Source organism: Microtus pennsylvanicus, chromosome 6 (genome assembly GCF_037038515.1).
Source record: "Microtus pennsylvanicus isolate mMicPen1 chromosome 6, mMicPen1.hap1, whole genome shotgun sequence".
Classification (NCBI taxonomy): Eukaryota; Metazoa; Chordata; class Mammalia; order Rodentia; family Cricetidae; genus Microtus; species Microtus pennsylvanicus.
In genome coordinates this window covers 126,579,081-126,606,325 of record NC_134584.1, presented here as the reverse complement: position 1 = coordinate 126,606,325, position 27,245 = coordinate 126,579,081, and the positions used below count along the sequence as shown (strand labels likewise).

Below are 27,245 nucleotides of genomic sequence, written 5' to 3'. Positions count from 1 at the left end.
CTCATTGGTGCTCCAGAGTGAATTCTGCTGGCATTGTACCTTGGTCTGCTGCGGGGACCTTAGGAAGGAGGAAGACATTTATATCTCCCCAAGGAATGAATTTTAGCAATAATTTCCCAGAATTCCCTGAGAATAAGTCTAAGGAATAGATAAAAGCCAGTAGAAGCACAGGCTCTGGGGCTGGAGAGATCGCTCAGTGGCCATCTCTTGTTACAGAAGCATGAAGAGCAGTTTGGATCCCCAAGACCTATGTCTACACCTGCGGTGCACATCCTGTAAACCTGGCACATGAGAAGTGGGGACAGTAGGGTCCCTGGGATTTGATGGCCAACATCTTAGCTAAATCTGTGCACTTAAACCCAGAAGATATTCCATCTCAAAAAATGAAAGTGGAGAGCCATTGAAGAAAACACCTGATGTCAGCTTCTGGGCTCCACAACGTGCACACCTGCCAGCAAACACACGCACAGGTGTGCTACATGCACACGCATAAAATACAAACAAAGGGAAATGTGAGCTCTGGAGCCAGAGACCTGGGTCTCCCCACCTCGCTTGCTCTATGCTATGAAGTCGTGTGACTACAGGGAGCTGGTCAACTGCTTATCTGCCAAGATGCAAATGTCAGGGCCACAAGAAACGACCATCACAATAAGCACTCGCTAAATATTAACTCTTTATATCATGGCTGCTTTTAATTTCCATTTCATAGAAATGATTGAGAATGGAGAGCCTGAGGAGCTGACTGAGCTTCCTGCCCTCCCCTCTTCTTCCTGATAAGAACGCTGAGGAGGTGGCTAGAGCTGTAACAGTGGGAGGACACGGAGGACACACAGGACACGGAGGACACACAGGACACGGAGGACACACAGGACACAGAAGACACACAGGACACAGAAGACACACAGGACACGGAGGACACACAGGACACGGAGGACACACAGGACACGGAGGACACACAGGACACGGAGGACACACAGGACACGGAGGACACACAGGACACGGAGGACACACAGGACACGGAGGACACACAGGACACAGAAGACACACAGGACACAGAAGACACACAGGACACGGAGGACACACAGGACACGGAGGACACACAGGACACGGAGGACACACAGGACACGGAGGACACACAGGACACGGAGGACACACAGGACACGGAGGACACACAGGACACAGAAGACACACAGGACACGGAGGACACACAGGACACGGAGGACACACAGGACACGGAGGACACACAGGACACGGAGGACACACAGGACACGGAGGACACGCAGGACACGGAGGACACACAGGACACGGAGGACACACAGGACACGGAGGACACACAGGACACAGAAGACACACAGGACACGGAGGACACACAGGACACGGAGGACACACAGGACACGGAGGACACACAGGACACGGAGGACACACAGGACACAGAAGACACACAGGACACGGAGGACACGCAGGACACGGAGGACACGCAGGACACGGAGGACACGCAGGACACGGAGGACACACAGGACACAGAAGACACACAGGACACGGAGGACACACAGGACACGGAGGACACACAGGACACGGAGGACACGGAGGACACACAGGACACGGAGGACACACAGGACACGGAGGACACACAGGACACAGAGGACACACAGGACACGGAGGACACACAGGACACAGAAGACACACAGGACACGGAGGACACACAGGACACGGAGGACACGCAGGACACGGAGGACACAAGCATATGGACAGACATCCACTTACTGCAGCAGCAGCCAGAGCAGCGGAGTGGAGTGTGAACACAAGTTCCGGAATATACTGAGACTTGAAAGGAACGAGAGTCTGACACACAGTAAATATCGGTACGATCCTGGGGACATCACACCACGTGACATAACCAGGGGCAAAGAGAAAAGCTGGATGATGCCCTTTCTGTGAGGGACATCAAGGGTCAGATTCACAGAGAGGGTGAGAGAGGACAGAGCAGGAGCCACAGTTTAACAGGTTTAGAATGCCAACTGTGCACACATACGGAACTCTGGGGATGGAAGGTGCGTGTTATACACAGTACACCGAATGGCACGCTAGTAAACATTATACTCTATCTATATTTCTACAATTTAAAAACAACAGGATATGAGCAGGGAAAGCAGCTCAGTTGGTAGAGAGCTTGCCTAGCAGGCACGAAGACCATTTCATACCCAGCACCGCAGAGCGGGTGCAAACCCATAGTCACAGCACTTGGGAAGTGGAGGCAGGGGGATCAGAAGCTCAAGGTTGTCATGAGCTACATAGCAAATCCTAGGCTACTCTGCACTATAAGAGACCGTCTTGAAAAAAATCAAATAACAACATCAATAACAAAATTAGTGTGATAAAATATGTATTGGAAATGATTGCATAAAAAGGGGGCCAGACAACCAACCTCTCACCCGGGCTTGTTCAAAGCGGTTATTCGGGTCTGGGCCGCAGTCAGGGAAATACTGTCCTGAAGACAGAAGACGCTGTTTCACACGCCACTCTGCCTCAAGGGACAGCTTTTCTCTGCAACCTCTCTGCACACATGTCATCTCCAGGGCACACCGCCTGCAGGTGGCACCCACAGTTCTCGACAACCAACTTCTCCCTAAAACGTCCATGCTGCCATGGCTGACAAAAGCTTTTAGTATAACACTTGGAAATGCTTTCTATTTTCTCCTCATTGCTTCTGCTGTGGTCAGGGTCTTCTCTGAGTGGTGAGGGCGAGGGGGGACACCCATCCTTCTAGGGTCCTGCTGTGCTTTTTCCGTAGTTATTTGCGGTTCATCCCCCATGCCACTGGAAGGATGGAGACGCTTCTCAGAGAAGAAAGCCCTTTCCAAATCACCCGTGCTACATGGAAACAGGGTGGAAATGCTGCTTATACAGGCAGGACTCCTTACAGAACTAACAGAAAGTGGGGCTGTGGGGCGGGAGAGACGGCTCGCTGGCTAGGACTGCTCGCCACTCTTCCAGAAGATCCGAGTTCAGGTCTCCCCATATCACAAGCACCTGCAATTCCAGCTCCCAGGGATGGGACCCCACATACACAAACAAAAATAAAAATGAAATCTTAAAATTCGATCTAAAATAAAGAATTATAAAAGTTTCCTCTCACAATAAAAATTACAGCTAAAAGTGGTTTTTCGAGTCTAAATAACAGAGGTCTTCATAGAAAAGAAAAGAAGAGGACTCTGGGAATAAAAGATATTGAGATCACAGGTGAGGCCACAGTAGATGGTCGTACGTTATAAAAGAAAGTTTCATACAAATAAACTCATATAAGTGGACTGGGATATAGCTCCGTTGATAGAATGCCTGCCTAGCTTGTACAAAGCCTGGGGTTTGATCCCAACCATTGCCAAAGAACAAGAGGGAGAGAAGGAAAGAGACAGGTAGAAAGGGCAAGAGAGGAAGGGAAGGAGATGAGGAGGATGGGAGAGACAGAATAAATAAATAAAGCTGTGTCTTGATGAAGCAAGTTATTTGTTTGACCTGGTACCTTTCTCAGTGTGTAAACATGAAGAAGTTTAGAGACAGGCACGAATTTTAACTCTTATCCAAGACCTCTGGGAAGGCTATGGATGGCTGATACTGGCTCCTAACACGTGCTAAAACGAAACCCAGTAAGCTTGTGAGAACTCCTCGCTCAGCTCCCCTAAGACACAAACCACTGACAAGATGTGCCTTAATTCACTGTTCCTACAAGTCGTACTTTGGGGGAATTACTCCACTAAAAACAGGTGCCCCACAACCCAAAGCCCATAACCTGATTCCAGCTGCTACTCCTGGGATGACCGGCACGAGATCCCGTCTTGCAAACAAAACAGCGTCGGTGGCCAGCATCTGCCTAATCTTCGATCAGAAACAGGAACTGGCTTCTGATTCAGAGCACTGTGGCAGAAAGCACGGGATGTTGTGCTTCATGACCGAGATTGGTGTGCAGAGCGCACTACCGAGGTGGGATTCCACAGAACACTCTCCCTTCCCCGAGGGCTGCATACCTAGCATGACCAGAGAGCATCAAAGCGGACTGTGTATGATGCTCAGGGAGAGAGACCTTGGCAGTTGTGTGTGTCACACAGACAAGAGGAGGCACAGTTGAGCGTATTCATTACCAAGGATGGAGATAAACAACCCCGGAATCCCACGGAGGCAAAATAGTCTCTATTCAGTTTTTCCGTCATTTTCTGACATTAGACAGACTTGCTAGTCCAGGCTAGACCCTTCTGCTCTAACTTCCTGGGACAGAATCCATGCCATAGTTTCAGGCAGCCCCATTGGGGTGGGGCCCCCCTCCACGAAGCCAGCGGCTGAGATGGACTGGTAGTCCTTGCCCTCGATCCCTGAAGCCTATGACTGTGCCTAGGACAGAGTTGGCCCTGTTCTAAATGTTGCTGAAAATGTGAAAACGGCAGTTGTGGTTAAGATCATGGATGTTAGGGCGAGGCTTGGGGAGTCACATTCACCTGCTCCCCATTCATGCTGCTTCCCACCTGATGACGATAAAAGGCTCAGGATTTTTCAGTGACATTTTATGTGGACTCAGCTATGCACTGTGCTAATTTTGAAGTCATCCTAATAGTATGGCTGGCAGGGGGCAGAGGGAGAAGAGCTTGGGCATGGAGAGGGATGGAAGGCATTCTCCTTGGCAGCAGCCTCCTGCCTCAGGCACTGGGATCCTGTGGCAGGAACTTGCTCACAGTGCTGGGTCAGGCCTCACCAACTTCCTTCACTGGGAATGAGCTAGAGCAGGGACTGACCAATCACAGAAGAGCAGTAAAAGTTAATCTTCAACAGGAACTCCTCAGGAGTGCTGGCAGGCAGTGCTCAGCCAGGGTTCCTGCTCAGTGGTCCCTGTGCATTTGCAAGCCACACCCCCTGGGAAGGGGGTGTCTAACCACGCCTAGCCAGTGTGGCCAGCACGCAGTGGCAGCTGAGTATGCCTGCAAACACACATACACAACCTCTACGTCGCCACTGTACTCCAAGGGACGTCCAGGAGCTGCTGCGATGTTCTGGGGAACTTCCAGGGGTGGGGACATGCCTCTGCAGGTGAAGGGCTTTCCAAGCAAGAACAAAGCCCTGAGGCTGATCCTCAGCACTGAACAGAAGCAGGAGTGTTGGCTGCTACACACCCAGAGTCCCAGGACTGTGAAGGTACTGGCTCAGATGTTTCAAGTCCTAGGCTACGTAAAGAGTTTGAGGCTAGCTGGGTTCCAGGAGCCCTGCCTGGAACTTACAACACACACACCCAAAAAACACGAACAAGAAACAAGCAGGAGGACTCAGTCCTCTCGGCACCCATGGCAGGTTTTCTTGAAAAGTAGCTGTGTCAGAATCCACCCTCCAAAAGAGACAGATGACGTCATCTTTGTGGTCCAGTGGCAGAGTGCATGCCTACCAGGTGCAAGGCCATCTCAGAACTTGAGCCTAAACCTCTTTTTCCTTCCCTTTGGAGGAAAATAAATAAATAATGTGAAACTCTTGAGGTTTCAAAGTTCACCTTGAGATGTGGGTCATAGCAGCGAGAGTTGGGAATGGCTAAGAGTTGTGACATAAAGAGACAGTGGCCGGAGACAGAACCTCACACGGCTGGGAAAAGTGCTCCAGCACCGAGCCAGAGTCCTGCACTCTGAAGGCCAGGATGGAAGATCCCAGAGAGAACCAAGGCGGAAGACGAGTTGCTGAGCCCAGCACCTTGTTCGGGGCAGAGCATGAGAGGAGAACCATGGTCTCCTGCACCGTCAGCACCAGCTGGGCAGACTCGGAGACAGCCAAGGTAGAATTAGCCCTGGAGGGAGGCGTGCAGACAGGTTGTGAGGAGGCCGGGATGACGGCACACACTTGCTTTAATAGCAGAGTGAAGACCGGGCAGAGGTGGAGTGTGGTCTGAGGTACAGGCAGGTGCATGCAGGGAAGAAGGGGAAACACCACGCAGAGACAGAAGCGTGATGGGAGCCAGAGCACTGCGGGACGACCTTGAACAGTGGCAAGAAAAGGAGCAAGCTGGCTCGGCTTCCCTTCCGTGCTGGCGAAAGGACTCTGCCATCATCACACAAAGTACAGTCACGTAGGAGAGGAGGTATGTCCAGGTGGCGATGTTTGATTCAGTGACAGAACCCTTAAGGTTAACTGTGGAGGATGGGCTGGGGAAATGCAGCCAAACTGTGGAGTGCTCGCCTGACAAACGGAAAGCCTTGGACCCTATCCCAGGGAACGCTACAAAGGAAATGGAGGGGGGAAGAAAGGAGGAATTTAGCAGTAATCAAAGAATCAAGGAGGCACCAAAAGAACAGTACAGAAATTAGGCAGAAACGGAAACTCAACTGTCTGGACCAAAGGGCACAAACTTCTGGATCTCAGAGCCAGCAACAGGAGTGTGTGCTTCTGGCAGCACATACAATAGCACTGTCGCACTGGGGTGGATTTCATAACAGTTGGGGCCCAAACACAGATCCGGCAGCGTGGTCCCCAAAGGAGACAAAAGGGCTGGCCAGCTTGGCACCTGGCGTAGCTCCAGGGCGGAATGCCGGATTTCAGTGTGGCGTTACTCTCACTTCACGGTGTGAGCAGGTAAGTTAGGTCACTTCGTTGATCCTGGGTGTTGTTAGTCTCTCTGGCCATAAAACCCAGCTAAAAATAGCACCTTCCAGGGTTATGGTGAGGATTAAGCGGGTTAGGGAAAGCAATGTTCTCAGCAGATGTCCACCAGCTGCAGCCGGCTGTGCGAGGAACACTCTTTCCGTAAAGAAGTCATGGCCAGAAATGGGGGTCCTCGAGCAAGGATGATAAGAAACAGTACCATGATGAGTGGATACGGCTAGGAAGGGTATCTACAGTCAATGCGGCTAATCTCAATCTTCTGTTGCTATGCAGACCCAGACTATGAAAGTGTCTTCTCAACCTTCTGTTGCTATGTAGACCCAGACTATGAAATTGTCTTTCTTTTCTTGGGATAAGGTCTCTGAGGCTGTTCATGTAGCATAAGGTGATTTTGAACTTCTGAGCCCTCTGCCTTCGGCCCCCTGCAAGTGTACCATCACGCTAAATCTACGCAACGTGGGTTCACTAAGCCACAACATCCCTTGGTCCCCTTTGCTTTCCTCTTCCAGCTGAAGATTGTTCCATAAGGAGACAGAGCGCCTGGGGGCGGGGAGCGTTAATTACAATATAAGTATTATAAATATTATGGGAAGAGAGACTAAGGAGGTGTGGCTGTCATCACCCTGTCAAACCACACCTCATTTAGGAGTGCCAGAAGATGCTGGGCTGCAGGAGGGGGCTAGGGCCCAGCTGAGTCCACACAGCAGCAGTGAGTCTTCCAGCTCCACAGCACCCCCTGTTGCTGAGGCTCGCATGCCTGCATGTGTGAACCGCCATGCAGAGGGAGACAGGCCTGAAGCCAACATATTCCTCAAGGGCTGTTCATACACTTTGAGCAAGGGTTTTTGACTTTTTAAAGGGAAGAATCCTACCCCCATCTTCTGAATTCTGATGCTTTGAGTCTTAGAAAGACCCTCACATGGCGAAGGTAGCATTAACACCGTGCTTGAATTGATCAACTCTACAGCATCCAAACCTCAGACCTGGGGAGCTGCGAACAGCCCAACAGGAAGGACCATGCCCGGGATACATTGTGTAAAGGCTGCTGTGCTGGAGAACACGCATATCATTAGGGTTACCGACAACAGAGAAAACATGTGCTAGGCCTACAGAGCATGAGAAGAACACCCTGTATGATGTTGGCTCGGGGCCAGGTAGGTAAGGCCATGGCATCCTCTTCTCAAGTGGGGCAGCGGCATTGCTGCGAGCGCACAGCTCCTTCAGACAGTCAGGAGTGTCCCGCTTGCCCTGTCTACTGCTGACTAAACAGGCCACTTCTGCTCAATGCTTGCTACCACTGCCTGCATTTAAAAAAAGCCAACCTACCGTGTGGTGAGGGAACAGGTTGGCGGTATCTAGAAAGTTGCTAGGAAACACTGGCCATGGAAAGGGAGACATAGCAGAGGGAATTCTGGGAAGCCAGCCAAAAGTAGGGTCTCTCAAGGCCATCACTGTGTGGGCAAGGACCAGCTCAGGAATGCAGAAGGGAGGGCCAGCCATCTCGTCTGTGACGGGCACTGGGATTCTGATGCCCACGACTCTGCCATTCTGCCAGGTCATGGTTCTGTAACGATCCTGCTCGGAAGGCTACCCTTTATGGCGTAGGGTGTAAAAGTCCACTTAGAGTTAATGGCCCAGGAACCAGGGCTATGTTTATCCTGGCTTCTGGGCCAATGTTTCATGGCTCCACTGAAGTGATGTTATGGCCCAGCACTCCCAACAGTCCCAGAAAGCCAGGGGGAGCTGCCCTGGAGGCTGTGGAAGAGGCCTTAGGGAGAGATGGAAGTCAAGGGACAGCTTATTCACACTTGGCTTCCGTTAAGAACTTCTGGGTGCTGACTGGGCACCAGCCTGCCCAGGATACAGGGGCAAAGAGGCTAACATTTCCCACCGTTGTCAGGTTGAACCCGAGGAAGTAGATCGTGATGGGTAACAACCAGTGAAAAGGAGAGAAGACCCGTTATAACAAGAAGTGTGGCAGGAAGTGCTTTAGAGCAGAGGGCAGGTGGCAGTTTGGCAGTTTGGACCCATCACCCGGTGAAGCAAAAATATCACAGATTCAAGGAGAGAGAGAGAGAGAGAGAGAGAGAGAGAGAGAGAGAGAGAGAGAGAGAGAGAGAGAGAGAGAGAGAGAGCAGGTTTTAGTGGCTAGGTGATGTCAGAGAAGAGGAAGCCAGCAACAGATGGCAGGCAGAAAGGACCGCGGCACGACAGGCAATGCCTCTGGCAACGGTGACTCAGATTTTCACTTGGAATTAGGTGATGTGGAAATCTATGGGGGTGGTGCTGAGCAGAGGAGGACACACTACAGCCCTGGCTTCCAGTGAAGGACACACAGGACACCTGCTGCACACCCAGGAAGGACACTGGCTGCAAGCAGGGCCAAAAGGTCACAGACACTCAGGTCCTCTACTTCCGCTCTCCAGTCAGCTCCAAAGGTTGTCCCACAGATACCTCCAGGCTCCATTTCTGATGCTGGTCATTAACAGACTGCCTTCCGTGACCACTGTGGAACCAGTACAGGCATTGCATAGCCAGGTCAATAGATAGGGAGCTGGAACGGACCAAATGAGCCTCCACACATTCACAAGTCAAGTGTTTGATGTCAAGGACTGGTCTAAGGTGCTGGAGCCAATCAAGTGAAGAAGAGAGTCACAATAGGGAAAGGGGGACACACAGCTTTGGGTGCAGAGAGGGGACCTTGCAGCCACCAGCCCATACCAAATAAGAATGTCGAAGAGGACACTGCCCAACCAGAACTCAAAGGCGATGCCCCAGCTAGAGGAACAAGCTTGGGACTCTTTTGCCTAACCCGAGAACCCGAAGGCTCTGTTCCAGAAATTCCAGCTCTCTGTGCTCCTGAAAAAATGAAGAAAGGAAGGAAGAAAACAGTATAGAGAAAGGACGGGTCCTGCAGAAGCCCAGGACTAGAGGACTAGATGACATGGGGTTAGGAAGAACAGCGAGCAGAGTGGGCAGAAAGCAGCTGGGACAGCAAAGCTGGGAAGAGTGAGAGCGGAGTGGAGACTGCTCGCGGGTTGTGCAGAGCAGGGTCAGACAGAGACATAGTGAAAGGGTTCAAAGGAGGATGGGAGGGGCACAGAATGTGGCTTATTTGGGAGAATGTTTGACTGACATTCACAAGGTTGTGGGTTCTGTCCCCAGCACCACATAAGGGGGAGTGATGGCACACACCTGCCATCCCAGCACTCAAGAGAGGAGAAGGCAGGAGGCTCAGGAGTCCCAGGTCATTCTTAGCTGCACAGGGAGTTGGAGTCTAGCCTGGGCTACATAGGACTGGGAGAAGTGTGTGGGAAAAATGGAAACAGCATAGTTTGCTCTGAAGAGGAACAAGGAGTTGGATGGGGAGGTATAGTCAAGGGATTTTTCTCCAGGACGAGAGTGGTAGAATGCAGGACAGTGCGGGTGTAGAATGCGGGACGGTGAGGTTGTAGAATGCAGGACAGTGCAGGCATAGAATGCAGGAGAGTGCACGTACAGAATGCAGGAAGTACGGGCGTAGCATGCAGAATGGTGTTAGTGTAGAATGCAGGACAATGTGGGTGCAGCATGCGGGACGGCACGGGTGCAGCATGCGGGACAGTGCAGGTGTAGAATGCAGGAGAGTGCGGGTGTAGAATGCAGGACAGTGCGAGTGCAGAATTCAGGAGAGTGCGGGTGTAGAATGCAGGAGAGTGCTGGTGTAGAATGCAGGAGAGTGCTGGTGTAGAATGCAGGAGAGTGCTGGTGTAGAATGCAGGAGAGTGCTGGTGTAGAATGCAGGAGAGTATGGGTGTAGAATGCAGGAGAGTGCGGGTGTAGAATGCAGGACAGTGCGGGTGCAGAATTCAGGAGAGTGCGGGTGTAGAATGCAGGAGAGTGAGGGTGTAGAATGCAGGACAATGCAGGACAGTGCAGGTGTAGAATGCAGGACAATGCGGGTGTGGAATGCGGGACGGTGAGGGTGTAGAATGCAGGACAATGCGGGTGCAGAATGCAGGACAATGCAGGACAGTGCAGGTGTAGAATACAGAACAGTGTCAGTGATGAGGCAAGAAAGATGCAGGGCAAAGGAGAAAGAGCCATTAGCACTGGAGCCCAGAGCAGGCTAACAAGGAACAGGCCAGCTCCAGGATTTTCACCACCACTGAATGCATGGGTGGTTACAGGACCCTAGAGCAAGACAAAAGGAAGAGTAATCTCGGGGCTATTTTACTATGATGGGAAATTCAACCTTTGGTTTTTAAAGGGGATATTATTAAACACACATCAGAAGAAAGCCTGCTCAGTTATGCAGGACATCGGGCTTCTAGACACTTCCTTAAAAGTACTTTGAGAGGACAAAACAATTACTCTATGTAATAATTTGTGGCTTGGAAAAAACACATTTGGGAATAAAGTCTACTTGATCTATCATGCTAAATGGTAAAGCTAAGGGCCTCCAATGGCACGGATAAAAGCACCACACGGATGTGAATGCCACAAAGCCTGTCTCTAGCACATCCTTCAGTGGTGTGATAGCATTTATTTACCCCGCATTATTAGAAAGTGAATAGTCACTAGCCCTCAATTTTCACGTCAATTGAAGGGAAAAGATTCCATTTTCTATAGAGTCTAGGACTGAAATTGACTTAGCATCTCAGAACTGTCAAAAAATTCCTTTTACAGAAAGGTTTCCTGTCTAGAGACCACAAAGCAGGTGCCACCCTCCTGATGCAGACGCTATGTTCACACTGTAGGTCTGCAGAGGACAGCAGCTGCCAGCTCCATCGCCGTCGGCACCGTGGTGTTAGAGGGTGCCACTTAAATGCTCTAATGAGGAGAAGGACACCTGGGAAATAAGGATCAGCGCCCTGAACTCACCATTGCTAACAGCCCAATCTAACACTTTCCGGGGATAAGAAATGGGAAACCCTGTTCTGATTAGAATTATAAGCAGCACATTCTAAGTCCGTGGGATTTACAGATTCAGAACTTAGCTCAAGAAAACCTCCCCAGTTTGAACAATTATAAAAGAAGGTTATTCGCTGTTGTGGAGGCAATAAAAACAAACAAAAATACAATGAAAAACGTCTACGTTCTAGTTCTTTCCATTTCAGTGCGCCACTCCGTGTTTTGTTTACAGGGATGGTTTTGTGAATCTATTTTCTGTTCTATTTTTTTTTATCGTTTTGAGACAGGGGTTCATGTATCCCAGGCTAGTTTTGAGCTCACTACGTAGGAAAGGCTGACCTTAAACATCTACCCTTCCTGCCACTAACTCCTGAGTTCTGAAATTACAGGTGTGTGCCACCATGCCAGGTTTATGAGGTGCCGGGGATTGAACCCAGGGCTTCGTGCATGCTAGGCAGGCACTCTACCAACTGAGCTAGCCCAGCCCTGTGGGAACATGTTTTAACTGAAGTCCTTAAATCTTTAGAGGAATGCACCAAGGTGAACCTGGCGCCTTTAATCCATGCGGCGATTGGGCCTGTGCCCTAAACGTCCACGGGCCTTGCTGGTTTTTCAAAGGTGAAATTCCTGCACTAGCTGCTCTTTAAGGTCCAGGTGAGGGTCTTCCTGGGCGAGTTGGGGGCTATACACGTCCATGGAAGCAGAGCAGCTTCAAGGCCTCACCCACCCAAACTGACTCCAGGCCAGCCTTTCCTGAAGGGCTTCCGTCTTCATGTTCACGTCTGATGGGGACATAGAGTTCTCACATCCTCAGGAGACAGACGCTAGAGCCCGTATCTGAGAGTTGTAGGGTGGACGGAAACTCAAAGCTTCTTACAGGGCAGCCAAGCTCACCCCAAACAAGAGACACTGGGTTCCAGCACAGGGGCAGATGGTGAGGCCAGGTGGCTCTTCCTAGAAGCAATCCTTACTCAATATGCCCTTCACAACCCCATGTGTGGACAAGTGGGTCTCCTTCAAAGTACTGAGGGAAGCTGCCAATATTGCCACCCTAAAAACCCTTTCATCAACTGCTTTGTTTCTCTGGAGCCTCTAACAAACTAAGGGGCTGACTCATGACAAGAGGTCCCTTCAGTTCCAATCATTTGGTTACTGATCTTCACACTTTTCTTTCATCCCCAGTGGGGAGGTGATTGCCGTTCACACCCCCTAATCCAGTTCTGCTCCCCAACACAGTCCAGGGTCCCCCTTGTTGCCACACTATGTGGCAGACCAGTCATCTCTGAGCCAGTGATCTACCATCCAACTGGTACCCACTCCTGATGTCTAAAGACACAGGATTATCTGCATCCACTGAAAAAAGTGGATAATTTAAAAACAAAACAAAATAACCTGAGAGGTGGAAAAAACCCACATCCCTGTCTTCTGAAACAGCAACTTAAACCCCCAACCATGAAATCATCATCAAAGTTCCAAATTAACTATAATAGAAATCACTAAATCATCCAAACTGATGGCATAAACAAAACTCGTCAACAGCCACTAAGAATTCATTGAAAGTAAATTTATTATTTGGATTTTTAAAAAAAACTTCTTTGAGACACGTTTCCTGTATCCCAGGCTGGCCTCGAACTCACTATGAAGTGGAGGACGACCTTGAACTTCTGATCCTCCTGCCTCCTTGTCCCAGGTGCTGGGAGGACAGGCGCATACCACCACACCCAGGTTTTAGGGTGCTGGGGGTTGAGGCCAGGGCTTTGTGCAATCAGGGCAGGCCCTCTAGACTGAGCCGCAGCCCGGCCACCAAGCCTTTAAATAACAATTTGTGCTGCTCAAGACAGTCTGAATCTGGCATGCTGTTCATCTCTTCTCCGGCTTCAGTTTGGCCAGGCTGGGTGAGAAACACGTACAGACAAGGTTAGTAAGCACAGTTAGGGAGCCGCCACATGCACTCGCCATTCCCTGAGAAGCCCGATGTGGCCATCAACGCCACACCAATGAGGTCTGAGGTTTGCTCTTGGGATCCTAAGTGATGAGTCCTAGGAGCTAGCTCTAGCAGGAAATCTGATGTTACCCAAACATCTCAAACCTGGTTCCCTATGCTCTCTTCCAGATTCAAGTCAAGCAATGTGACACATTATGTGTTGTTGTTGTAACTAGAACGAGAGGACTCAGGTTTAGTAAAATTGCGACATTAGTGAGATGGCTGAGTGAGCAAAAGTGCTTGCTGCTGCCAATCCCAATGACCTAAATTACATCCCTAGGACGCACATGGAGAAAACTGACTCTCACAGGTTGTCCTCTGACCTCCACATATGTGCACTGTACGCATGCGTACACACATGTGCACAGACGAGAGAAATAAATGTCAAAAACTTTAAAGAAACACTGAAGCATTGTTCTTGCTTCCCACAAGGATAGGTGGAAACAGAACGCAGAGGAGGTTCCAAAGGTTCACATCCAACCTGGGCCTCAAAGCAACACCCTGTCTTACAAAGCAAACAAGGGTCCAGGAACATGGGTCAGTGGACAACATGCTTTCCATGTAAGCTCAGCACCCATGTAAAAAGCTGGGCATAGCTATACAAGCCAATAATCCCAGTGTCGAGGAAGGGAAGAAATGAGGATATCAGGGCTTCACTTGCCAGTCAGTCTGGTTGAAACAGCAAGTTCCTGGTTTCAGTGAGAGACCCTGTCTCAATATGGATATTGAGGAAATAGTGTAGCAAAGCTATTGAGGAAGACACTCAAGGCTGATCTTTTGATTCTGTATGCACATACAAAGAGAACCCCCCCATATTCTCTCTCTCTCTCTCTCTCTCTCTCTCTCTCTCTCTCTCTCTCTCTCTCTCTCTCTCTCTGCCTCTCTCTCTCTTTCTCTCTCTCTCTCTCTCTCTCTCTCTCTCTCTCTCTCTCTCTCTCACACACACACACACACACACACACACACACACATGCATATGACCACCAAAGCCTTCCTGCACGTCCATGCAAAACAAATAAACAAACAACACAAAAAGTAATAACACGAAGACATATATAGTCAGATTGTTCCCAAGAACCTTCCATTGGGGACAGCTACAGTTTTCCACAGGCAAATAATAACAGATCCAATTTTCCAGCAAAGCATATCAAACTGATAAAAAGGGCAACACATCCCTTATTAATTTCTGCAAGACAGGATTTCAGTAGCTAGATGCTAATGTCTTCGTCAAGATGGAGACCAAGGTCAAAATAAGGTTCAAAATGCTCTGCCGCCCTGCACTCACTGTGCACTCCCGGGACAGCACCGCCTCCCTCGCTCCTTCTACAGTGAAAACCCAGGAAGTAGCAGAATTCTCAGGAATGTTTTAAGGTGTGGAATCTGAGAGTCCAACATTCAGCTCCTCTAAACCTCAAATGTGCCCTGGTTTGGGCACTTCGTCCTCAGGACAGTTATACTCAGGCACCCAGCTTACCTGCTCAGCCAGGCCTCTCACCTACAAAGCCATAAGCATCGAGGCAGGGGAGCTCCACTCATGTGTACGAGAAGCTAGCACAAACACAAGGCATCCCACGCCTGCTACTGGAGTCTTCGTTTATTTAAACTAGAGATTTAAAACTAACTCAAGGCAGCTAGCTGTCACATCTCACAAACTCCATGACTGGCAAACTGAGGAGGGGTTCATATGACTCAACAGTTGTTCGTGGAGCTAATTGTCAACAATTAAAGAATACTTGTGACCCTTCGATATAAGACACAGGAGACCGTATGGCTGGGACATGGCAGTGGGTGATGGAGACCCACCATCCATTTTGCAAGTGGCTTCTTAAAACACAGCCCCTCTGATGTTGTTTTGCTCTAAGACAGGGTCTCTAGACAGAGCCCTGGCTGTCCTGAAACTCACTATATAGATTAAACTGGCCTCTAATTCACCTGCCTACCTCTGCCTCTCAAAGACTGGGATTAAAGGCATATGCTACTATGCTTGACTCACAGTCTCTAAATTTGACCTACATTATATTTAATCAAAACTGGGTCTGGAGAGATGGCTCAGTGCTTAAGAAGACTGGATGCACCTCTAGAGGGCCTGGGTTCAATTCCCTGCACCACATAGCAGCTTACAACTGTCTATAGTTGCAGAAGATCATTTGCATCATGCACGCATGTGGCGCACATATCTGTGCATGCAGGCAAAATACCCATACACTTAAAATAAATAAATAAATAAATCTTTAAAAAAATTGTTAGGCAACTAGGGGTAGGAAGAATACATGTATGCATGTATACACGTATATGAGTATGTGTGTCGTGTGTGTGTGTGTGTCGTGTGTGTGTGTGTGTGTGTGTGTGTGTGTGTGAAGAGGAGAGAGACAGAGAAAATGAGAGTGTATGGGCAGATGAGAACTATGAACCTCCTTACTGTAAAGGAAAGCTTACATATGTCATTAATTAAACTGAGAACAAAAGAAGCTTCATCAAGTAAAAACCTGGACTTTTGAGCCGAGGAGACAGCTTAGCAGGTATAGTATTTGCTGTATAAGCATAAGGACCAGAGTTCAGATTCCCAGAACCCATGGAGAGTCAGGTACAGTTGTGTGCATCCCGGTGTACACATGGCAAGATGGGAGGCAGTGATGGAGAATCCCCAGCAGCATGGACTGTAGGGATAAGCCCAGCCCATTAGGGGGCGTGTTCGCCTCGGGCTAATGTTTACTTATAAATCTAGCAAGCACGAGCCCACTGCCCTCTCTGCTTCCCTGTTCTCCACAGGAACCGGTGGTTCTGTAAGTCTATTTCCCCATTAAAGCTGTATATATTATTACAATCTGTCTGAATTCATTTACGCCGTTACAACAGACCCTCCAGATTGCCCTCTCGCCTCCATGGGAACTCCCACCTTAATGTCCCTGTCCTCTTAGCCTTTTCTTTTTGTTTTGGAAACCACAAGACAGCAGAAAGAACAGTACAGAGACCTGCGGCGGCACTGCGCTTGAGTCCTGCATGTGCTACCGTATTTGAGCCTCCGAACCTCTGCAAGCTTCAGAGAAAACATACACACAAGTTCTGACCTATTCTTTAGAAGTGCCATGTACTGCTAAGGGTGTTGTATCCCTGCCTCACTCAAAGAAAAAAGAGAAAGAAAGAAACTCATTTCAAGGTTTTACCACATTCAATATGGTGTTTACAGGGTGCAGAGCCTAGGGAATTCCACAGAACCAAAGGGCTGAGTAGTCTCCAATGCACATTGAAAATGCTTGAAAACTTGGAGTTGGATAGTTGGCTCAGAGGTTAACAGCACTTACTGCTCTTGTAGAGGACCTGGAGTTCAATTCCCAGTACCCACATGGTGGCTCAGAACTTTCCATAACTACAGTTTTTGAGAATCCAGGAACCCTCTTCTGACCTCCATGGGTACCAGACAGTCACACAGTGCACATACATACACGCAGGCAAAACATAACACATAAAATGAATCTTTAAAAATAAGCAATAAAATGTTTGAAAACTCTAATGAGGCTCCACAATTCTAATAACAGAGAGAAGGCAAGCTAAGAGGACACGTTTGCAGGTGTGCACATGTACACACATAACACATACACACAAAGCCTTTGTTATGATTATGCAAGCGTAATCAAGAAAGAGCTGAAGTAGTAGTGTAGATATAGAACTCATCCATGTTCCAGGCAGAAAAGATGCTGCGATCCTACCCAAAGACACATTTGTATTCTCCCATGTGAAGTGAGAGCAACTCTGTGGTGAGATCCTTGGCCTCCCAGCGTGGTTGATTGAGAGGTGTGTGCTATGACTGTCCATAAGCCAGGCAGGACATTGCAGCAGCACGGAACACACAGCATGCAGACATGCCTACTGCTAGTCATCTCAGAAGCAGGGATTGTAGCATACATTAAAATAATTAACAAGTGATGAACTGTGAACATGCATTACCTTCGATTTTCAAATGTAATCTGCTTCTTAATAGTGGCTGTGCTTTAGCGTTTTGCAGTTTCTGAAAGCTGGGCACTGGGGACCAATTCCATAAGCCGTCAACTACAGTTCCCCATGAAAGTCCATGTGCCTGGGACCGACTGTCTTCCTAGCCATTCTTAAACACTGGGAGAATGTGAGCTCAGTTTCACAAAACAAAACAAAAACCTTTAGTGCCAGCATGTCAGCCTCCCCTCACAGAAGCTGCTCCTCGGGCTCCCATCCCCTCCATGGACCCACAGCGGAGAGCCCTATCCCCGAAGCCACAAGCTGCAGACAAAAGACATTTATAATGAAAATAGTCCTTCAAGCTGGAGCATCTTCTGTTATTTCCCATTAAGAACAGAGCCCTGGACAGTTAAGAGCACTGGCTGCTCTTCAAGAGGTCATGAGTTCAATTCCCAGCAACCACATGGTGACTCACAATCATCTCTAGTGGGATCAGATGCCCTCTTCTGGCACAAAGGTGTACATGCAGACAGAGTGCTCATACACATAAAACAAACAAATGAGAGAGAGAGAGAGAGAGAGAGAGAGAGAGAGAGAGAGAGAGAGAGAGAGAGAGAATATAACCCTGGATCTACTGTGTGAATGTTGGTGATGAACGAACAGGCTGTTGTTAGTTTTCAGTGAGACTTCAGGGGAGAGCGGCAGGCTGAAATGGGTCACATGCCTGGGGCAGGTCTCCTCCACCTCTTCCTGTTTCGCTGAGGAAGATGGCAGTGCAGATTCCCCAAGATGGTACTGATAGGTGGCAGCCTCATTATTGTGTATTGTGAGGGTGCCAGATCGTGAGCTACCTCTTGGCAAAAGTGGAACGAACCCCCTGCTCCCTGCGGCATCATGGGAGCTGGAATCTAGTAGCAGCTAGAACGATCTCACCCTATAAATATGTATGGGCATGCAATATGCAATATAATGAGGAAAGATCATCAGGGAGAAAACACAGTTAGGAAGAGCAGCATCTTAACAAGAAAAACTTGCATGGAAAACTATGGCAATGCCAAGGTTCCGGGGGTGGAAGGCAAACATGCAGTTTGCTATACATTAAAGCGGAGGCCGCGGCAGGCCAGCCGGAATCAGTGTGAGTTCTCCGCTTTCATTCTTCCCCAGGCTTGACCCATCAGACACCCACAGAACACACCGCCGTGAGGACCACAGACTGTATCTGTAGCCTTTGGGTTGAGGCCAATCTGAGGACCATAAATCGAGAAATTCCAGGAAAGCAAAGACTCATATTCGCGCTTTAGAATTAAAAACTAATTAAAGGGAAGGGAATCGCAATTCAGGACAAAATATGTTGAAAAGCCGGAAGCTGTGTGCATGGGACACCTTCAATTTGAAACACGGCATTGCTGTATGTAGCACTCACCGCCTCCACATTTAACATTAGACACCAGAGTCTCTGAATTCGCCTAAGATGAACATCGATGGGACTGTGGTATACAGCAGCAAGCTGTAAGGCATGATATGCTAAGTAACCCTAAAGTATAATTTAGGGACAAAACCAACTGTCAAGAAACAGCCAGAGACTACATCTAATGAAATCTTTACAGACTGATGTAATAGGTATTAAATTAATCAACATAGCTTAATTGAAGCTCTATCTGTAACATTTTTTTATTAGACTTGTTATTAATGAGCCTTTAAATGCTACAACTAACTTGAGCTCTGTGTTAAATTTAAATAATGAACCATTGTTCCCACACAAAAAGAACAAACAACACTTTAATAGGCTTTCTTTTCTCCAAGGGCCTTTTGCAGGCAGAGGGAGGAAGAAAGAGTCCCTGCTTCCTCGCCACTGCTGTAGGTTGGCTAGATACCACGATGAAGGCGCTAAAAGAGCTCAAAATAACCACAGTGCAACCGCTAAGGAAGGAAAATGCAGCAGCTAAGACCAGAAGGGAGATAAGAGTTCAGGCTCACCCAGAGAGGTGCTTCCCGTCATCCTCAGTCACCCACAGTCACGTGCCACACTGTAAGGAAGTGTACCCTGAGTAGCAGGCTAGAGCAGCTGGGTCCCTGCCACCGCACATCACCTCCTGAGCAGGTATATACTGGAACGCATCCCATTCTTGCGCAACTGAAGACTCTGCCCAGGACTGCACCTGCTTGTCTTTGAATACTTACCTGAACATGTCTCCCAAGCCTTTCAGCATTCCCTTCTTGGCTTTCAACTTCTCCTTCTCCTTCTCCCGGTCCTTTTTCTTTTCCTTTCCCGTTTTGTCCTTTTTCCTATCGGTCTTGTCCCTCTTCTCTGGGTTCCCATTCATTTGCCTCTCCAGAGAGTAGGAAGGCTGATCGCTGGAGGTGGATACAGACTCCCTCCCCGACCTCGAGCTCTCTTCTGTGTCTTCTTCCACTTGAACGGGGGAAAGAAGAGAAAGGATACAGTGAGCCACAGCAACAACATAAGGACACATCACTCTCCCAGTTTCTACAGCAGAAGGCACCTCCTATTGACTGGGACCACATGCAGAATCAGAAGGGACATGTGATATGGTGATTTCAGTGCACTGACAAGTCCTTCAGGGAGATGGGACACTAGGGCAGGAGAGGACGGCTTCCTGGCGGGGCCTGCAAACATGGTGCTTTCACTGCTCCAGAGTCTGCCCAGCAGGGACCCACAGACCCAGCAGGGACTCACAGACCCAGCAGGATGCCATGCTCCACATTTGCAAAGTGAAGAGCAAATAAGCAAACTGCTCCCCCTCTGTGCTTTTCCCTCTTGGTTAAAGATCTTGCAGACACCCCTGGACCCATCTTAAACCTGCTCACTGGCGACAACCATGTCAGCATGAACTTCCAGCACCAAGCTTCCTGATACACTCATCTATGGTTTCTGAGTACAGAAGAGTAGACTTTGTGGTTTCTGGAGATAACGGGTTTTCAGGCTCTCCTCATGTGGTTACTCTGGAAGGCTAGCACCACGTGTAAGTGCTACAGTGAGTGAGTGGTCCCAAATTTATGATAATTGACCAAATGACTAACAAATAATTTTTCAGGAATTTCAAAACCTACATATATTGGAATACTGTAATGGGCTGAATGGAAGCCAGTGGCTATTTCTGTGAGTCCTGCTTGGGAACAAACCGTGAGTAAAACTTCCATCCCATGCACAATCTTTTATCATCACACTTCTCAAATGCAATCCCTACACGCCTGTCTCCCATCCTCTTCACTCCTGAAATGAAGATGCAGGCAATAGCTACAAAGCGAGGCCAATAGAAATGAAAGATACTGGCCCTGAACACTGACTTCCCAAGCACGCCTGGATCCAACATCAGAACACAGTTCCTCTGCCTGCAGAAAAAAATGTCTGTTCTCCTCCAACAAAGCCTCATAAAATGAGCCATAATCAAGCTATGGCGTAGATACCCAGTGTACTTGAGTTACCTCTGTCTGGTTTCAGGTATATTTTTGTGCTATCACCATTTGAACTATGTACATCATCTGATAGATTTTACGACCCTCTGTAATGTCTAAAACAAAAGAAGAACTCAATAAATGTAAATGCCTTCCACAGCAACCATTATCATAAATCATGAATGGAGTATGGTAGGAATACGGTCGGTTTTCTGCCTAATAGTTTTGGCAGGACTTCAGGGGGCATATGTCTTCTCTTGGCTCCATCACAGAATAAACATGGTGCCTTCACAACTCACTATATGCTGAGGGGATGTTTGTGCCAATTCTTTCCATACTCGGAATAATTTTCTCATGTATGTAATACAACTTATTTCCTAAATTGGATGAAACAGAGAAAGTATTAAATGATTTATTAACTCCGCTCTCGTAATCTCATTTTATGAAATGAAAACTCCTACCTCACTTTGCTGCCCCAAGCGAACACACCGTTGATCCTCGCACATCTGAGGACTCTACTCTTGTTCTAAACATTCAGATTTAGGTAATATCTCATTACAGAAAAGCTGCTGGGGGCATGACGATCTCACCAATGTCTTTGAATGCCAACTAATTAAAAATATTTAGCAATATGGAATTTCATATGTACAAACATAAGATGTTCTTTTATGGAGTCACATTATATACACTTAAACTCAGAACAAAAAGAGTTTCCCACTATACCCTGTTCCTATGTGGAAACGCTTGAAGAAAAAAAAAAGCTCAGATAAAACTGGTTATGTGTGTTTAACCTGTGAAAAACATATATGTGATTAAGGACACGGATGTATTAGATGGTAAGATTAAAACCTATGTCTGCATATTTAGGACTAGCTTTATATAAAGTAAGGGCTATGAGATATTTTATTCCCTTAAGCTAAGAAAATGCAATAAAGAAATACTCATGTGAACAGTAACTCTACTGAGAAAACGCCAGCGTTGCGCCAGCACAAGCGACTTGCTCCGTTCTGCTCCTATAATGTCTCGGTATAAGATCAATCATGAATTTATATATATATTTATATTTATATTCACTATTTTAAATGCAGCATCAATGCTCCTGTTTCCCACTGTGATCCTGCCCATCTCCACAGACCTTTACAGACCGCCGGGACAAGGGAAGACGCTACCTCCTGAACAGGCAGAGACCCCTGCTGCACTCCTCATAGTCCCGTGTCTGATTGTGCCCTGGCACCGAGCTCTCGGCCCCTTCCTCGGTGATTACTGTGAAGACGACACTTGCTCACTCCTTTTTTAAAAAGGTAAACCGTGAAGCTGCTCATCCCCTCTGATGTGCCCGTCATTCTGCAATTAAGACGCACCTAATCACTCTGTTTTCAGCAGATGCAAATGCGGCGCAATTAAAATTCTAGGCCATGTGACAAACTGAGCTCCTCAATTCGGAAAGGCAGCGTGTTAGGACTGGGTCACTGGAAAGTCTAGAAAAGTCTAAGCGCTTGAGCATTAATGGTTATGGAGAAGAGGCCTCAGGCTTGAGAGGGAGCTCCGGGTTCTATGGCTTCGGCAGTGAACAAAACGTGCCTCTTTGGCTACCACAAACACAGGCTGACTCTCAGCACACGGCTAACAACCACCATTTCCTCTCACTCGAACCAATGCTGCTGCTGTCACAAGCTCTGCTGGTTGCTTACTCAAAATTCATTTCTCCCTTTCTGCTTCCACAAATTCAGACTGTGCCCAGAATGTGACCAAGCACCAAGGGGTGGATTCATTAAACTTAAAGCAGCCTAAGGAAGCTATGTTCCTGCAGACACGGGAGTACCAAGGTCATCACACTGGGCATGGCCCTGTCACACTGAATCCTTTGCTTCTGCTGGGTACAGAAGGGAAACTGGGAAAGTACCCTGTGGACCGAGGGGCAGACAGGGAGGAAAGACACTGTCTAATGACACGGGTGGGCTGTGGGCTAATAAACCCACAGCAACCTGGCTGTACAAAACACTGCATCTCTTTATCATTTAAGTTGTGGAGCCAACTTTATTATTAAATATAGCTAAAAAGCAAGTGGACACGGCATAAGGCAGACATTAAAATAGCTGTAAAATAGCTACAGTTATGTATGAAAAACGTAAGGCTAGTTAAGGCAGTTCTGGAAATATTTCTAGGTTTAGACAAATTGTTGAAAATACATAAACAGAGAGATCCCAAACTAAAACTAAAACGCTTTTTGTTGTTGGTTTTCAAGACAAGGATTCTCTGTGTAGCCCTGGCCGCTCCGCAACTCCTTTTGTGGACCAGGCTGGCCTTGAACTCAGAGATCCACCAGCGTCTGTTTCCCAAGTACTGGGATTAAAGATACACACTACCACATCTGTCTTATAATTTTATATCCACTCATCAGACACACCCCTCCGAGGGCCAGGACTAAAGAGCACTGGCAAATAAAATCTGTTGCATTAGGGAGCCATTTCCTATTCTCATGTATGAAGATCTACGCAGAGAATAGGAAAGCTTTACAGTAAGGACATGGGTTCTTAAGCGACTTAAATTCACATGGGAAAACAGAGGGAAAGTGTCACGCTCTTCCTGGAGGACTCCCTAGCATCACAAGTTAAACTTGCCTTAAATAAGTTAAAAACAAGGTAGTCGGAATGCAGAGTCGGGACTGAGGAATGTGGTTGCTGTGTAGGCATGAAGATACGAGTTCAAGCCCCAGAAGAGTCTGATTATAAAGAAGCTGTTTCAGTGACGCACACTGGTAATCTCTGCCCTGCAGACAGGGAGACAATATGTCCTTAGTGCTCACTGACAGCCACCTTTGGGGAGCTGTAGGTTATGTGAGAGCCCCTGCCTCAGTGGAAAGGGACTGAAGAAGACACCTGATGATACCCTCCGTCCCAGACACTCCGATGCACACATGTGAATGCATTCACACACACACGCACACTCAAGGAAGGAAAAACTCTGCTAAGCTTGGCACATCAACTGTCCGCCCACTTTCTATGGAAGAGTGGGAGATAAATAATGCTGCAAGAGAAATCATCAAGGACTGGACTCCAAGGCCCCGCAAAGCCTCTGCAGGAACTGAACACGCTGAGAACATAAATATTATCATTGGTTCTTATTTTAGCTGACTACTTTGACTTCAGGAAAGGGAGAAAAGATGTAGGAAATGAACAGCTAGAGATGCAGATGGTGTCAAGTAACAGAATCTGCCGTTCTGGACTCTTGACTTTTAACATCAGAATGATGAGCTCTTGGCAAAGAAAATAGCTGGCTTCTTCTGAGCGCAGTGGGGGGGGGGGGGGTGGAGCACACATGTTCAAGGCGGAAAGGAACTGTGAAGCCTGGAGAAGTAGTTCTTCTGAGGTGTGTGATGGGAAAAGTCACTGACAGAGGCTGAGCGTGGGGGCACATGCCTGTGACCCCAGTACTTGAGGTCACTTCGGGATATATGGGCTCCTTTCTCAAACAAGCAAGCAAACAAACAACAACTAACAAAATAAAGAGCCAATATTATGGCTGGGAAGGGGCAAGACATCAACGAAACAGGTAACAAAGGAGGAGAGTTCGAATGAACGACCACAGACACTCTATACTTAAAGCAGCTCATTTCGTTAAAATGAAAAAGCTTAAGGTATATATTGGTAGAGTGAGGAACAACAGAATTGTCTTTGCAAGGAGCTCTTGACTTATTCCTTATTATTCTCTAATTTCTAAGCCTTTCTCATCCATCTTCCACGATGTTCTAAAGACCATGGCAGACTGTTGATCACACAGCTAGTCATCCCGCCTCCAATGTACCCTGCTGAACAGGCATCACGAGGCCTGCACACTCAACATGCTCAGTGCTTGCGGATTCGTTCTTGGTGTCCAGTGGATCTTCACAGTAAAGTGACGTTGGTCATGCATCCTCTCCACCGACAGAAACAATGTGTCACGACAATAAGGGTTTGCCTGTCACCGATTCTCACCACGTGGAATTTGTGAAGGCTCCACGGTGGGAGTTGTCATCTGAAATCTCACTTGAGGCAGTGGATACAGATCTAGAAGCGGATTGGTGCAGTGTTTGCCTTGGTGCCCCATGAACTGGACTCAGTGGCACACGGCCATGATCTCAGCCTTTGGAAGACAGAGGATCAGAGAGCTAAGGCCATCCTTGGCTATAATGCAGCTCAAGGTCATCTTTGGATATGTGAGATTCTGTCTCAAATTTTTTCTTTTGAGTTTAAGCAATGAGTGAGCTTAATACTAATATATGTTTTAATAACCCACAAATTACTATCATTATTGTGTCAAAGAGGAGATTTCAGCCATGGTTCAGACCATAAATGAAAACCAATATGAAAGTGTGCAGATGGGTTCCTAAGTGAAGGCTGGTGACACTCTGGAAAGGTGGTTGTGAATGTTTGTCACTTTCTAGGAGATCAGAATGCCTGTCTCCCAAAAGAAAGTGTTTCTAACATCTAGGAAATATGACACATTTCAGAGAATGCATGGATATCCTTAATGTTAAAACAAAACTTTGGTGTTGGGGTCAGCTCTGAGGTAGAGCATTTGCCTTGAATTCCAGGTCCCTATACTCAGTCCTGCAAAGCAGAAACAACAGCAACAATTAAAAAAAAAACCTATACTGAAAATAATACATTCTACCTGATGGCCAGAGCATGTGAAACACAAGTAGGAAGTAGATTGTTTAGGAGAAAAGCCCTTGAAGAAGGAAGGAAGGGGTCAGTAGTGTTCACAAGAAAGGTTGGAGGGAAATAGACACCATCACTAGGAGACACGAGCTACACAACACAGATTGTGTGGGCTGTCCAAGTTGTCTAGGGCAATGGATAGATGGGCTTGGTGATGCATGCCCATAACCCCAGATGAAAACTGAATGCCTCCAGGGTTTACAGAGAGACTTCCAACAACAATTTCTAGCATCAGATAAAGAGGGCTCAGAGCTGAGTGGGAAGGAATGACATCAGATTTCACGAGGGGGAATTAAGGCAACATAGAATCACACAAAGGGGTTACCTTTTGCCCTACTCTACCAGACATGGATGCATACAAAGAGCCACTGAGGTATAGGCTGTCGGAGGCCAGGATGCAGGACCAGGGCTGTCATGACAGAAAGAACACAAGCCTGACTGTGGAAAAGGCAGGGCTTAGAAAGCAGAGGAGGAGACCATTCCACTGACCTATATTGTACCAGAAGCCAGAGAAACCCTTCCTATTTCTATTCTATTTTTTAAAATTATTTATTTTTGTTTTATGTGTGTTGTTGTTTTGCCTGCACGTATGTCAAAGCTTTTGGAACTGAATTAAAGACAGTTGTGAGCTGCCATGTGGGTACCAGGAATTGAACCCAGGTCCTCTAGAAGAGCAGTCAGTGCTATTAACTGTCAAGCTTTCTCTCGAGCCCCTCTTTCCCTATTCTTAGGTAAAAGTGAGAATCTCCTCATAACAGTAGTCACACACCCCTGATTCTTTTGGAGGAAAGCAAGGGTTCTTATGAAGCACTAGAAGGCTAGCACATGCCAGGGCCCATGTAGGCACAACAGAAAGACCTACATGGCCTTGCCATGCTATGTATGACTGCAGGAGTGACAACCCTGTGACTCACCAAATTCAAGACGAGGCCTGGCAGCTAAACTAGGAAATATGTTCTTCATCTATTTGAAATCACAGGCTGATTATAGTGTAAAAATGGTCTACATAATAGACAAAGGACAGGGACAGGGCAATCCTCTCCCTAAGTTCTGCGTTGTGTATTAGCCAGAAACATTCATGTCTCCAACATATTATATGTTACAGGCAAAAATTATGTTATTTTGCTTGAAATCTCAAGATGCATTGTTTATTAAAGCTCCATTCCCCACCACTAGCTGTGTTAGGAATGTGTGCTGGAAGTCGTCTATCCAAATGTGGAATTGAAAGTAATTTATATTCCCTGGAAACATTCTCTGGTCCTAGATTTAACTTCAGGCTGTATAGTCCACAGCTTTATAGATAAGGCACATGGGTAGTCATATTTGATGTTAAAATCTAAAATGCAATCACATTTCTTTCTCTGGATTCCACACTGCACGGCCAGGGTGTCTCCACGCTATCCACACAGTGTGATTAACTGCACAAGTGTGGTTATCGTGAGCCCCCAGGAGCCTGGCAATCAGAAACGCCAGACATAAAACTACAAGAAAAGGCAGACAGTTAGGGCTGGGGCTGTAGCTCAGTGGTAGAGCACTTGCCTTGAATGTCTGAGGTCCCAGGTTCTTTCCCAGGACCAGAAACAAACAAAACTAAAAGGAAAAAGGCCAATGAGGGGATGGATATGATGAGCCCGCTGTATGTATGCATGAAAAATACCATGGGGAAACCTGTTATTTTGTGTACTTAATACACT

At 47.6% G+C, this 27,245-nt stretch overlaps 1 protein-coding gene and 1 long non-coding RNA gene across 20 annotated transcripts in view; one reads left to right on the top strand and one right to left on the bottom strand.

Moving 5' to 3' along the window:
* Pard3 (par-3 family cell polarity regulator) overlaps positions 1-27,245 on the bottom strand; it is a 509,597-nt gene that overhangs the window by 139,625 nt on the left and 342,727 nt on the right. For 16 of the 19 annotated variants that reach the window (XM_075977728.1, XM_075977722.1, XM_075977727.1 and 13 more), the window contains one exon: positions 19,616-19,847. In XM_075977728.1, coding sequence (XP_075833843.1) covers positions 19,616-19,847 — 232 coding nt within the window. Of the gene's footprint in view, positions 1-13,100; positions 13,409-19,615; positions 19,848-27,245 lie in introns of those variants that run through there. The other 3 variants (XM_075977730.1, XM_075977731.1, XM_075977732.1) reach the window with 1 other exon arrangement.
* Positions 5,853-11,610, top strand: LOC142853011 (uncharacterized). The gene is made up of 3 exons (XR_012911055.1): positions 5,853-6,103; positions 7,592-7,778; positions 11,293-11,610. It is a non-coding gene; the product is annotated as an uncharacterized LOC142853011 (long non-coding RNA).